This window comes from Pecten maximus, chromosome 7, assembly GCF_902652985.1.
Source record: "Pecten maximus chromosome 7, xPecMax1.1, whole genome shotgun sequence".
Classification (NCBI taxonomy): Eukaryota; Metazoa; Mollusca; class Bivalvia; order Pectinida; family Pectinidae; genus Pecten; species Pecten maximus.
In genome coordinates this window covers 31,217,958-31,232,598 of record NC_047021.1, presented here as the reverse complement: position 1 = coordinate 31,232,598, position 14,641 = coordinate 31,217,958, and the positions used below count along the sequence as shown (strand labels likewise).

The window sequence follows — 14,641 nt, the reverse complement described above, 5'->3', positions numbered from 1 at the left end:
ATATCTGTCCTCATATAACCCTGGCTGTTGGTGTCTCCTTGACATCTATCCTCATATGACCATGGCTGTTAGTGTCTCCTTGATACATGTCCTCATATGACCCTGGCTGTTAGTGTCTCCTTGATATCTGTCCTCATATAACCCTGGCTGTTGGTGTCTCCTTGACATCTATCCTCATATGACCCTGGCTGTTAGTGTCTCCTTGACACCTGTCCTCATATAACCCTGGCTGTTGGTGTCTCCTTGATATCTGTCCTCATATAACCCTGGCTGTTGGTGTCTCCTTGACATCTATCCTCATATGACCCTGGCTGTTGGGTGTCTCCTTGACATTTATCCTCATATAACCCTGGCTGTTGGGTGTCTCCTTGACATTTATCCTCATATGACCCTGGCTGTTGGTGTTTCCTTGACATCTAACCTCATATAACCCTGGCTGTTGGTGTCTCCTTGACATCTGTCCTCATATGACCCTGGCTGTTGGTGTCTCCTTGACATCTGTCTTCATATAACCCTGGCTGTTGGTATCTCCTTGACGTCTGTCCCGATATGACCCTGGCTGTTGGTGTCTCCTTAACATCTGTCCTCATATAACGCTGGCTGTTGGTGTCTCCTTGACATGTGTAGACCAGGTTTTAGACACATTTCTATGTACTTGTAATGTGAGTACGTATCATTGTGTGTGAAAGTATTTGGTAAGTCAAAGTGGTCATATGAGTTTTTCGCAGACCTCACCAGTGACAAACGGAATCTACCCAGCACCCCCTTCGACCCACCTGTAACCCTCTCTAATATCCTGCCACCAGTCACTCCAGACTGGAACTAGCAACAGTTCCGTTGTATAGTATACCTCTGGTAATTGTTACCACCCAGGTACATGGGTATACAGTTAATGGGGACACAGTCCACAAGGACGATGGTCCGCTCTGGAAATCTGGTAAGTGTATATAAATGAATTTTACTTTCGTTTTGTAATTATAGTATATAGTCCGTTCTATATTTGTATGTGACGATTGTGTCTTATGTTTTGCAGGTTTTTCTCTATAAGGTTAAAATAAAGAATATGGAAGAATCTACGTCTAAGTCGTAATCACACCGTGACTTTACACATAGTTAGAACTTTGATTATTCATTGATTCTTCCTCCATAATAATTTTGCAATAAAGATTTGAAATCTGAACATTTTCCTTCCAAATCTCAAGGCAGTGATTTAATTTAGTGAGAAGCTATAGACTGGCTTCTCACATCATCATCTCACATGATAATTATCACAGGGACTTGGCACAAATCCCCAAATCATGGTCAATATAGATTGATGTATTATAATTCATATTTATGCCAAGTCCCTGTGATAATGACAAGTATATTTCCTTTGAATAAAAACAGATTTTATTTTCAATCTGTGCGAAAAAATCTTGAAGCATGCAAGAAAAAGAAAACACAACTTCTTGTGTTATATAGGAAAATCATATTTCTTTTAATTTTCTTGTCAAGTACACTTGGTTTCTACTAGTATCATATAATATGCAAATTACTGAAATGTACATGAATAAACGGGCAATGAAGGCATCTAGAGAAAGTGTCATTATGGCTAAGAATTGACCAGCGGTCAGTAGTGGTCAGATCACATGACATCATAATGGTCATCAAGCATCTGATATAAACATTCACACGACCAAATGATATTGAAAATATTGCATGACCATGTGACATTGACATTGATAAGAGTGATTATCAGTTACGACAAATTTCATTACTACATTAAATAAAATCCACGTAGTGGTATATTTATGTAACATACATTTTTTCATGATTTTTAGATGTCCCCACGACGAAAATCCAATGACTTGGTCCTGGGATTATAAAAGTCACATGATCATCTCACTTTGGTACAAAAAGGTCATGTGATGCGGTGATTAAGGTGTCACATGACATTGTCACAAAACAAACAAAAAATGAAAGACTCAAAAGTCTAGGCTAACAACTCGCACACCGTACAGGTAACCCAGCAAAATCATCAGTAACATATTTGATTGTAATTATAAAATTATTTAAATATTTGATTTGAAAGTATAATGAAAATAAAAAACTGTTTTTGTATAGTAAAATGGCTTCTTTATGTCATTTGTCTCTCAGATTCTTTGTGTGACACAGCATCACCTGTTCTCAGACTAAACACTGACTCTGGGTTGCCATGGCAACAGGTACTAAGTGATGAAAAGTCACTACCATCTATTGTATAAATAGCAGTAACAGTAAGGAGTCTATTCTTGTAACTTGGTTTACTTTTCATGCACTGGAAAGTGGTCACTACAGTTAAGATTAATGATAGTAAAAATAAGGTAAAATCTCATAAAAAAAACAGGAAAAATATTTATAAAATGAATATGGAAATTAAAAAAGTTTTAACAATTAAAAATGAAATATTACTAGTAAAATTTTTGCGTAGAATATGTCAATTCTTCTATGAAGATTTTTTTTCATTTTCAAAGCATTCCTTAAAATAAGCAGTATTTTTTCTTTTTTACAATTAACCAAAGAACAATAAGATTTTTAAAAGATTTACCACAGCCTTAACACAAGAGATGTCCCATTTAACAACAGGTAATTTCTCATAAGTTACTCCAGTCATCTTGATGAATAAAGTGAAAATGTCATAACTGCTCCAAGATTTGTTTGCAAAACATCAATGTCAGGCTTTTTAAAATTTGAAATATTTCAAGTTTTGATATTTTTTTCTTTTGAAAGGTGTGAAAGATGAAATTTGTTTTTATTTTTCAATCAATAGATTCCATTCAAGAGTCCTTTTGCAACCAGATGTAAAGATAACAAGGAGAATTTGAATGCTCAGGTTCCTTAATATGACAAATCTGATTTGATGCTCTTGTATAAGAAATCACAGACAAAGGTACATGTAGTACTATTTTCTCACTTTCCTGATCTTTGGCTTTCCGACGAAAATAATTACTAAGATGACACTGAAAAATCACCTCATCAATTTGGCATTTAAGGAGGTATATCATTACTTATACTATCTTTCATACTGCAACAGAAACCATTCAAAGTCAGTTTATAATGTGTTTGTGACTGATAATGTTTGAGCTCCAAATTTTGTTAGCAATCGGTAGTAACTGGTTTACCACCTACATGACTCCACCTATTGTAGCTCCTGGAGCTATTGAGCACATATAATATTTGAAGTTTTACAAATAAACCTGATTTTTATGTAACAGTTTGTAGCTTTTGTGAGAAAATCAAACATACCTTGAGTGTCATTACTGGGTAGACTCAAAAGTATATCAAAACAAATGATCTTTGTTCAATAAAATAATGAAAATATAAAATCAAATATATTTTGGTTTTATTAATGTATCTTCTTTGTAAATCACTATCTTTGTTTTTTTTTTAAAAAGAATTTTTTGTTTTGCTTAAAGAAATAATGTAAAAAAAGCCGACAAATATAAAGTATGATGATCCTGATCCGACCACTAGATAAAACGATATCAGTATCGACATACAGACACTTCGATAAACAAGATCTACAGACACTGTACAAATAGTATAATCATATTTTTGGCACATAAGTTTGCAGAGTGATACAAATATTGAACATCAAAACATAAACACAAAATAGGGCAATAACCAATAAGCATAGATGTTTTAATCTACCAACCCCTAAAACTTCAACAACAGATCCAGAATGTAGGGTTCAAAATTTCTGGAACTTTACTACACCCTCCCACCTAAACAGGGTGGTGAACCAAAATGAATAATCTCAAAATCTCATTTTTAGGGAAAAAGGTTGTACACCTCCTGGACCTGCTGCTGAAGTTAACAGCGTACACTCGGTAGGTTGATATCTGAGTGCGTAAGTAATGTGATTGAACGGGGCATACAGGAAATATATAACATAGAACAACGTACGATCGACCGATTCAACACTTACAAGAACACATCGGGCTATATAGTTATAACACAAGTCTATTTAAACAGGAAACTTTTAAACAAATTGATAAATAATTATTAGCAAATGTACAATAATAGAAATGTAAAATTGTGGTTCAACAGCTACCGATCATCATCGTCTCTCTCCACTCTCATCCATCAGCTCATGTACAAAAAGGCATTCAGTGCTTAATATTGCCTGGTTTAGATATACCTTATATATATATTGTCATTCCTTAAGAATTTTTATAACATTATCAAAAAATGAATAAATGTAAAATATCTGAAACAATGAGTTATATATTGATTATTATGCCATATTCGAGAATGATCTGGTATGTCAAACTTTTATGCTTACAAATAAAGAATTATTCAGCAATGTTGACTTACTTGATTTGCATACATGCAAACTAAAATATTTTCATGATTGTGTCATTTTCAGCATGATATATTTCAAAATGTACCCATTTCATGACATAATCCTTTTAAGGGCAAATCTTCCTATATGAATTCAGCATAATTAAGAACACTCTATTATAGTCTTATTAGCATGTTCATAGGAAAATAAATTTTCAGTAACATATTCATAAGATCAAATATCCTCATTAGCATATTCAAAAGAATATACAAATATCCTCATTAGCATATTCAAAAGAATATACATTCTCATTAGCACATTCACAAGAGCATATATTCATATTAGAATATTCATGAGAACATATACCATATTAGCATATTCATAAGAACATATATTCTTATTAGAATATTCATGAGAACATAAATTCTTAGTAGAATATTCATGAGAACATTTATCTAAATAGCATGTCCATATCTTCTTACTAGCATATATATAAGAACACATTTTATTCTTTTACGAACATGGAATATTTGAGAACCTCAAATTATATTCCTTTTACTTATTATCAAAGAACAAAATATGGCCTTATACATAATTATAGCATATATGTGTGCAACTTAATACTCAGTGGGTACATAATGGTCACACCATATATTTTAGTATATAAAGCTCTGTATAAATTAGAAACGTTCAAATCTCGATGACAATTGTGAAGACTGAAATGGACTATTATTAAATGGACTAAGATTTGATTAGTTTGAAATGGACTTGAAACATTGACTCAAACAAAACAAGAGGCCCTACCTATTTATTCTTCTTACTCCACTAAGTATTTAAAAAATAAAGCCATATTTTTTATGAAGCTTAAGTGATAGCTATAGTGTTTTTATACCCTAACAGACCTCTGACACAAGTTTTATATACAGTACATGGTCCTTAGCACTAACATTAATAAGAGGATTTATCTCCACTTAAATAGCCTCAATCTCATCCGTTGTGCCATTTTTTTCTTTTTAAATATCTTTTAAACATCCCAGTAAAATATTCAATCTTGCTCATATTTTAGAGTCTTTTTCTTTTTTAAAAGAACAGAACTGTGTGCCATTTTCATTAATGCATGTTAAGCCTGACTTAATTTGGCAGATGGACAAACACTGCACGATGTTTTAACTGAATGCTTCAGACCAGGTGAGGTGAAATGTTATACATGCTTAGAAAAGGTATAGAAAAACATTAATAAAGTCATATCATACAAACAAAAATATCAAATAAACACAATATAAAGTACCTGAGAGAAAGCTAAGAGGCGAGATAGAAAATTGATGACAAATTGCATTTTTTATGACTCGAGGGTCAGGGTTGTTGAGAGAAATAGAATATCATACTTCACACCAAACCTGGTTGTCATGGTGATAAATATATATCGAAGTTTTAAAAGTAGGAGAAAGAGTATGATTTTAAGGTGATTGCATTTATTGGGTGATTTCTAAGTGTAACCTCTCCTGTAGGAATATATCCAGGTACATTACCAGGTAAATTCACCTATACAGATGTACCAGGTAAATCCACCTATACAGATGTACCAGGTAAATCCACCTATATAGATGTACCAGGTAAATTCACCTATATATAGATGTACCAGGTAAATTCACCTATATAGATGTACCAGGTAAATTCACCTATATATAGATGTACCAGGTAAATTCACCTATATATATATATATGTTACAGGTAAATCCACCTATATAGATGTGCCAGGTAAATCTACCTATACAGATGTACCAGGTAAATCCACCTATACATATGTACCAGGTAAATCCGCCTATACAAATGTACCAGGTAAATCCACTTATATAGATGTACCAGGTAAACCAATATATAGATGTACCAGGTAAATCCACCTATACAGATGTACCAGGTAAATCAATATACAGATGTACCAGGTAAATCCACCTATACAGATGAACCAGGTAAATCCACCTATACATATGTACCAGGTAAATCCACTTATACAGATGTACCAGGTAAATCAATATACAGATGTACCAGGTAAATTCACCTATATAGATGTACCAGGTAAATCCGCCTATATATAGATGTACCAGGTAAATCCACCTATATAGATGTACCAGGTAAATACACTTATATAGATGTACCAGGTAAATTCACCTATATATATATGTACCAGGTAAATCCACTTATATAGATGTACCAGGTAAATCCACCTATACATATGTACCAGGTAAATCCACCTATATGGATGTACCAGGTAAATCCACCTATATATAGATGTACCAGGTAAATCCACCTATACAGATGTACCAGGTAAATCCACCTAAACAGATGTACCACACCCATTTACATGTTAGTGATATTATTACCATACTCAATGATTATTAATTGCTCACAGACGTACAAGCAAAACACAATTGCAATATAAGGATAAATAAAAAGCACCAAGTTGTATGATTTTTATCAATGAGCCCACTGTTTCTGTACATAAATACGGCATAATCATAGCATGATATCTTACATCTACAGTATCTGGAAATCAACGCAACATAGTTATCAACATCTATGAATATCACCAGGTGATATTGTATATGAATAAACAAACATGAATAAGTGACTATTGCATAATCATAAATATGCATGAATTATTAGCAAATTATGATGCATGAATATTCATGATGGCTCCAAATTTATATTACTATATTGACTAAATGTATTTGGTATTACGAACATATATGAAAATGAATATATATAAGTGCATTATTATGTATGAATATTCACATAGCTCCAAATTTATATAATTATGTTTGAATGTTAATATGATAATGAATAAATATAGTGATTTATCATGAATGAATATTCATGAGATTGGTAATGGTAATGAATGTGTATGAATATGCATGAAGCTGTTAAATGAAACTTATTTTGCCCTATCTACATGGTGAAAAGTTTGTAGAATACACAATCAGCAGTTTGACTACAAATCAGCACTGTGTTTCTAAGTTCAGTTTTGTAGATGAATATTTCTCCCTCAGTTTATTTGTAGAATATATTCATATTGTATAATAGAACTTTGAAGTTGTACACATTCAAAGGGAAGTGGCATCATATTCTCTTAGTCTTTGGTACTTATTGAACAAAGTTTCTGCATAGACCGTCACGTTAATGATCTCTAATGGCATGGACAAAGACATCGACACTTACAGACAAATCGTAATGAACAAACACATATATATATATGCTATATATTAATCTAGTGGTGTTACAGACACCTATCACATGACAAAGTGATGTATACATACTGTTGCAGTTAAATATACGATGATAGAACATCTCCCTTGGTAAAAATCAAAATATACAAATACACTTCGGCATATCATCTGCCGATACAATTATTCGCGATCTTGTTAGATCTGCAGTCGTACAACACACACTCTTTAAACAAGTCCAGTAGTTGTGATGTGATACTGTTCCCAAAAAGATGAAAGACACGGCATTGGTGAATATCTGGTGAAGGTGAACAATGAGGTCGTGACCCCTGATCCGGTCATACATAGTCTCGCATGTACGGACTCGGTCCCTCCATTGCAGTGATCACATGACCTAATTTGGCGGGAAGTTGTTGGGCGTTGGCAAAACCATCCATCTCCAAACTCTCATTAATCTGAAATATAAACAATGAACATATGACAACAGAACAGCAATTGAATACACAGTCAATTCAGGGACATCTTTTGGTAATTAAAGGGTATGAATCCAGGTGGGGGTTAAAAACATGTGTTTAGTTAAGTCAGGTATTTCTTACATCAGACATTGAATGAAAGGGATTATATTTTATATAAGTGGTGGGTCTGGTTCAATAAAGGTTGTTGGAAAAGACAGGTTTTAACCAATTTAGTTTCATTGAACATACCATTTTATTGTTTAACATGCTGGAACACAGATTTTTTCTCTCTCAAGTTTTTAGGAACTTACCTCATTATTGTATTTCTGTACATAGTTGTACAGCTCATACAAGGCATTTTCCTTGGTAAAATGGCCAGTGCTCATCTATCAAAAAATATATATATACAGTAATTATTACAACATTATCTAGGTCAAAGGGAGAAAACAAAAATTGTGTGTATATATATACAAGATAAGTAAGTTTGATTTGAGAGAAGGCTGTGAATTGAATAAAGACTGGAATCCTCCTCAGTGTTTGGATACCCAAGAAAGGAAATAAAGATGAATTTTCCTAGCTATTGAATTATAGTAGAAAGCATCATTGTCATAGGGCAAACACTAAACTGATTGTGAATGAAGTGACAACAAAACAAAAGGAAGAACAACATGAATTTCCATAAATCCAAAAGTGAAATTGTTATCTTGGAACAGGAAGTTTGAACTTTTGCAGGTCACAATAAAAACTGTCAAATGAACAATAGGTGCCTCTAAAAGTCTAGCAAAGTGGTCTACTTGTCAATGGAAAGGATCCATTCGATTAAACTCTTGAAGTTGGAAGGCTGTCATACTCTTATGACATACCCCATCCCCTGTCATGTAATACATGTGGCTACACCTACCCGAGAAACTTCGGCCAGGTAGGCGTTCAGGTCCTGATCGCTAACCGATTGTAGGGCCTGGATGTCGCTGAAGTACTTTTCTACCCACTTACGGTACTTTGGAATATCTTTAGCAAACAGGAGCTTGTTGGAAGGGGAATCCTGTAGTCAGAACAGAGAACGATATGTTAAAATAAGTTTAGATATCTTAAAATGTTTATATCTGTTAATATAAAGTAGGCATTTGTTTCAATTTTCGGAGTACATGTATTTTTCCTTAAAATATGCAATGTTTCAATAGTTTGAATTCCTAAAATGTAATTTTATTCTCATTCAACAATAACCATGAAATTTTTGCTTCTGTTAACACAAAATAACACCAATTTAATATTTTGTATCATAGAATAATAATACACAACAATTTGAAGCTACACACCTTGCCGAGTCTGTGTTCGGAGGTTGAGCAGCTGTCCATGAAGGTCTGAGCCACCACTGAGAGACAGGAATCCACAATGCTGGGTTTTTGTATGTCATATACAAAATTGGGATTCTTAATTATGTTGACCCAGAACCGCAACAACAAACTGGAAAGAAAGGTAAAAAGTATGAAAATAATATTCCTCAAGATTCCCTGTCAGAGAAATACACAGAATACAGTGAAAAATATTAACACAAAGAAGGCAAAAATTGGGACCATAGTACATTCGACTTATACGATGTTATTGACTCAAGTATGTTTGACACAAGTTTTATTGTAGTACGTTTACATCTATAAAGCAGATTTCAGTGGTGCTACCATCTACCAAATTCTTTTGCTGTTATTGGCAATAAAATATGTTTAAACCATACCAAATCGAGAACCTATGATAATTTTATTTTTATGAAAACCACAAAGCTTGAGACCCACAAAAATATGTGAATTGACAGTATGTACCTGTTACACTTCCAGGTATGCACCACATCCGGGTCGGTAATGTTGTAGCGTTGAGCAGCCTGGTCCATCATGTCAAACAAGTACTTGATGACTGGTGGCATACTGCTGTCTACCTTGAGGACCATCTCAAAGAAATCATCTATGTACTGTTTCAGGGTTCCCTGTAAAATTTGTCAAACATCTCAATAGAATCCAAAAGGCTCAAGGTAAATATTAATGGTACATATAACAATCTCTAATAAAAAATCAATAATACTGTACATAAAGAATAAAACTTGATTAAATTTTTATTGAAAAAAAAAAATCAATACTAGATATCTAAAAGAAAGACAGTTCAAACTAATGGAGCAAAACCGTTTCATTTTGGTTAAAGTAATTTAAAATCTCTAGAAATTTAAGAGAGAAAATTTTACCTATTGGATAAAAGAGTTAAAACATTTTTGTCTTTGATATTCAAAAATCTGTGTTGATTTTCCTTCACAAAACAAAACTTAAAATAAACAATTGGTCAAGAATGGAATAAACCAGTAAAGATGCTGGGAAGTTTAATGTGATGGACCGAAGTATAATCATCCAGAAGGGATTACCTTGGTGGCCAGCAGGCGTGTGAGGTAAATCTCTGAACTCATCTTGAGACCTCCTCCGTTGTTACAGTCATCATGTTGTTTAACCTATAATGTAGAAATTTGTCTTGATTACATAATTTATTACAACTCTAGACAGAGAGTTGAGCTCTCTAGTGTTCTGGGAGACATGGTACCTCACCTACAGGACTGATGTAAACTCCTTTATTATAAACATTATCAAATTAAACCTGTGTATTCTGACAATGAGCCTGATACTGCTAATTTTATGGATTTGCAAAGTGTCAGATTAGAGAGTAAAAAATGACTGGGAAAAAGACTAGCGTGCTGTCGGATTAGACAGGTTTTAATATGCATGCAGTATAGTGTAACTTGAGGCATCTCACAGAGTGTCAGAAATTCAACATAAATTAAACCAGGCTCAGGACAGCAAGGGAGGTAACTCACCAGATGCCAGATTTTTGTGCCGACCTCGTTCTCGTTGCGGGCGATGGGAGCAGCATCTCTGTGGGTAAAGCCCATGGAGTGGACTGACCCTGAAACACAATACTGGCTTTACAACAAATGTCTGTAAACTATACGCCAAATGTCTATATCTAACAATGACATTGAGATCAAGTGTCTATATCTAACAATGACATTGAGATCATGTGACTATATCTAACAATGACATTGAGATCAAGTGTCTATATCTAACAATGACATTGAGATCAAGTGACTTTATCTAACAATGACATTGAGATCAAGTGTCTATATCTAACAATGACATTGAGATCAAGTGTCTATATCTAACAATGACCTTGAGATCAAGTGTCTATATCTAACAATGATATTGAGATCAAGTGTCTATATCTAACAATGACATTGAGATCAAGTGTCTATATCTAACAATGACATTGAGATCAAGTGTCTATATCTAACAATGACATTGATATCAAGTGTCTATATCTAACGATGATATTGAGATCAAGTGTCTATATCTAACAATGACATTGATATCAAGTGTCTATATCTAACAATGACATTGAGATCAAGTGTCTATATCTAACAATGACCTTGAGATCAAGTGTCTATATCTAACAATGACATTGAGATCAAGTGTCTATATCTAACAATGACATTGAGATCAAGTGTCTATATCTAACGATGATATTGAGATCAAGTGTCTATATCTAACAATGACCTTGAGATCAAGTGACTATATCTAACAATGACCTTGAGATCAAGTGTCTATATCTCACAATGTCATTGAGATAAGGTAAAAAAAAGAATCAGCATCATTGTCTCTAAATCGTTTACATATTGAAGGGAGATGAGGTTAATCTTTAAATCTAGCCAACTCTTCTCTCTATATGTATTTCTTTTAGATCCTTTTTTAATAAGAGATAAATATTTGATATTAAGACAATTGCTTACCTTGAAATTAAGAATCATAGAGAAAATCATAGTTTGTTGAAATTCCTTGAAAAACGTTTCATTTTTTGCTTTCAACTTTTGATTAAAACCATAAAAATTTAACCTTACACGTAACATTATAACTTACCATTGGGAGAGCGTGGCATGGTTCGGCAGTTCTGATGATGAGTGAGAACCATCTCGGAGTGATCCAACACCTTGTAGTGTTGTAAGGTATTTAGCTGTTTCCAGCCCTCCACTTTTATGGTAGTATTGTCCTCATCTAACATCATACGGCCGCTGTTACTTAATTCTGTAAAGACCGAAACCGTAAAATATTCATGTTCAAATCTACATTTAGACAATCATGTGGACATTAAATTTAAGAAAATATAGTTTGTCACCAACTAATTTCTCATTTTGAGAATATGACTAAATTCAGATTTGACCTAGATTTGTGTAGCGGGTGTCGTCGTGACCTAGATTTGTGTGTCGGGTGTCGTCATGACCTAGATTTGTGTGGCTGGTATAGTCGATAATGCAGAAGACACTTACTCTTCCTGAACACCTAGTCTTAATAATTTTTTAAAGGGTTTCAATGCAGATATTTTCTTATTTCTAGTTTTGTTGATTATGAGTTAGAATTAAAGTCCTAGTTCTATTTTTTTCTTTTATTCAGAGTCCAACTATTTGCCAACTTTAATATGTTGATGCATGATGGTGTTAGTGTGATGAAGTACCTACCTAAATCTAGTTCTGAAGCTAATGGCCTCTGGGAATACGCAAAGTTTCGGAATATTGTGTCCAGCATCTTCTCTTTGGCTTGTGTTATAGTATCACAGTCTAAAACTCGGCACTTGAATCGCTTGCCCTCATACTCCACGTTCAGGTTCTATGGATACAAATGGAAACAAAATCATCAAGACTTTTCATATAAAAAAAAAAAAAAAACTAGGGGTACAGAGTAAAAATTCATATAAACTCTGTTCCCCCTCCCCTCAAGGATGTTCCTGACTAAATTTGGTGAAAAGCTATTCAATACTTTAGGACTAGTAGCGATTTAAAGGAGTAACCCTATTTCCCCTATTTGGCCCCGCCCCTCAGGCCCCTGGGGGTTGAGAATAAAGATTTAAACACTCTGTTCCTCTTCCCCCAAGGATGTTCCTGACCAAATTTGGTTCAAATTCATTAATAACTTTATGATTAGTAGCGATTTAAAGGATTAACCCTATTTCCCCTATTTGGCCCCGCCCCTCAGGCCCCTGGGGTTCAAAGTAAAAATTTATACAAACTATGTTCCCCTTCTGCCAAGAATGTTCCTGACCAAATTTGGTTCAAATTCATTCATAACTTTATGACTAGTAGCGATTTAAAGGATTAACCCTATTTCCCCTATTTGGCCCCGCCCCTCAGGCCCCTGGGGGTTCAGAGTAAAAATTTATACAAACTATCTTCCCCTTCTACCAAGGATGTTCCTGACCAAATTTGGTTCAAATTAATTTATAACTTTATGACTAGTAGCAATTTAAATGAGTAACCCTATTTCCCCTATTTGGCCCCGCCCCTCAGGCCCCTGGGGGTTCAGAGTAAAAATTTATACAAACTATGTTCCCCTTCTGCCAAGGATGTTCCTGACCAAATTTGGTTCAAATTCATTAATAACTTTATGACTAGTAGCGATTTAAAGGAGTAACCCTATTTCCCCTATTTGGCCCCGCCCCTCAGGTCCCTGGGGGTTCAGAGTAAAAATGTATACAAACTCTGTTCCCCTTCTGCCAAGGATGTTCCTGACCAAATTTGGTTCAAATTCATTCATAACTTTATGACTAGTAGCGATTTAAAGGAGTAACCCTATTTCCCCTATTTGGCCCCGCCCCTCAGGCCCCTGGGGGTTCAGAGTAAAAATTTATACAAACTCTGTTCCCTTTCTGCCAAGGATGTTACTGACCAAATTTGGTTCAAATTCATTTATAACTTTATGACAAGTAGCGATTTAAAGGATTAACCCTATTTCCCCTATTTGGCCCCGCCCCTCAGGCCCCTGGGGGCTCAGAGTAAAAATTTATACAAACTATGTTCCCCTTCTGCCAAGGATGTTCCTGACCAAATTTGGTTCAAATTCATTCATAACTTTATGACTAGTAGCGATTTAAAGGATTAACCCTATTTCCCCTATTTGGCCCCGCCCCTCAGGCCCCTGGGGGTTCAGAGTAAAAATTTATACAAACTCTGTTCCCTTTCTGCCAAGGATGTTACTGACCAAATTTGGTTCAAATTCATTCATAACTTTATGACTAGTAGCGATTTAAAGGATTAACCCTATTTCCCCTATTTGGCCCCGCCCCTCAGGCCCCTGGGGGTTCAGAGTAAAAATTTATACAAACTATGTTCCCCTTCTGCCAAGGATGTTCCTGACCAAATTTGGTTCAAATTCATTCATAACTTTATGACTAGTAGCGATTTAAAGGAGTAACCCTATTTCCCCTATTTGGCCCCGCCCCTCAGGCCCCTGGGGGTTCAGAGTAAAAATTTATACAAACTCTGTTCCCTTTCTGCCTAGGATGTTACTGACCAAATTTGGTTCAAATTCATTCATAACTTTATGACAAGTAGCGATTTAAAGGATTAACCCTATTTCCCCTATTTGGCCCCGCCCCTCAGGCCCCTGGGGGTTCAGAGTAAAAATTTATACAAACTCTGTTCACCTTCTGCCAAGGATGTTCCTGACCAAATTTGGTTCAAATTCATTCATAACTTTATGACAAGTAGCGATTTAAAGGATTAACCCTATTTCCCCTATTTGGCCCCGCCCCTCAGGCCCCTGGGGGTTCAGAGTAAAAATGTATACAAACTCTGTTCCCCTTCTGCC

General features: G+C 34.7%; 1 protein-coding gene across 9 annotated transcripts in view; it reads right to left on the bottom strand.

The window, feature by feature from the left end:
* Nucleotides 1–1,448: 1,448 nt before the first annotated feature.
* LOC117330562 (plexin-B-like) overlaps nucleotides 1,449–14,641 on the bottom strand; it is a 129,583-nt gene continuing 116,390 nt past the window's right edge. For all 9 annotated transcript variants that reach the window (XM_033888964.1, XM_033888962.1, XM_033888963.1 and 6 more), the window contains 9 exons: nucleotides 12,517–12,664; nucleotides 11,921–12,085; nucleotides 10,825–10,913; nucleotides 10,381–10,464; nucleotides 9,794–9,954; nucleotides 9,296–9,443; nucleotides 8,881–9,021; nucleotides 8,291–8,365; nucleotides 1,449–7,979 (listed from right to left, as the gene is read on the bottom strand). In XM_033888964.1, coding sequence (XP_033744855.1) covers nucleotides 7,863–7,979; nucleotides 8,291–8,365; nucleotides 8,881–9,021; nucleotides 9,296–9,443; nucleotides 9,794–9,954; nucleotides 10,381–10,464; nucleotides 10,825–10,913; nucleotides 11,921–12,085; nucleotides 12,517–12,664 — 1,128 coding nt within the window. In that variant the 3' untranslated portion in view covers nucleotides 1,449–7,862. The remainder of the gene's footprint in view (nucleotides 7,980–8,290; nucleotides 8,366–8,880; nucleotides 9,022–9,295; nucleotides 9,444–9,793; nucleotides 9,955–10,380; nucleotides 10,465–10,824; nucleotides 10,914–11,920; nucleotides 12,086–12,516; nucleotides 12,665–14,641) is intronic.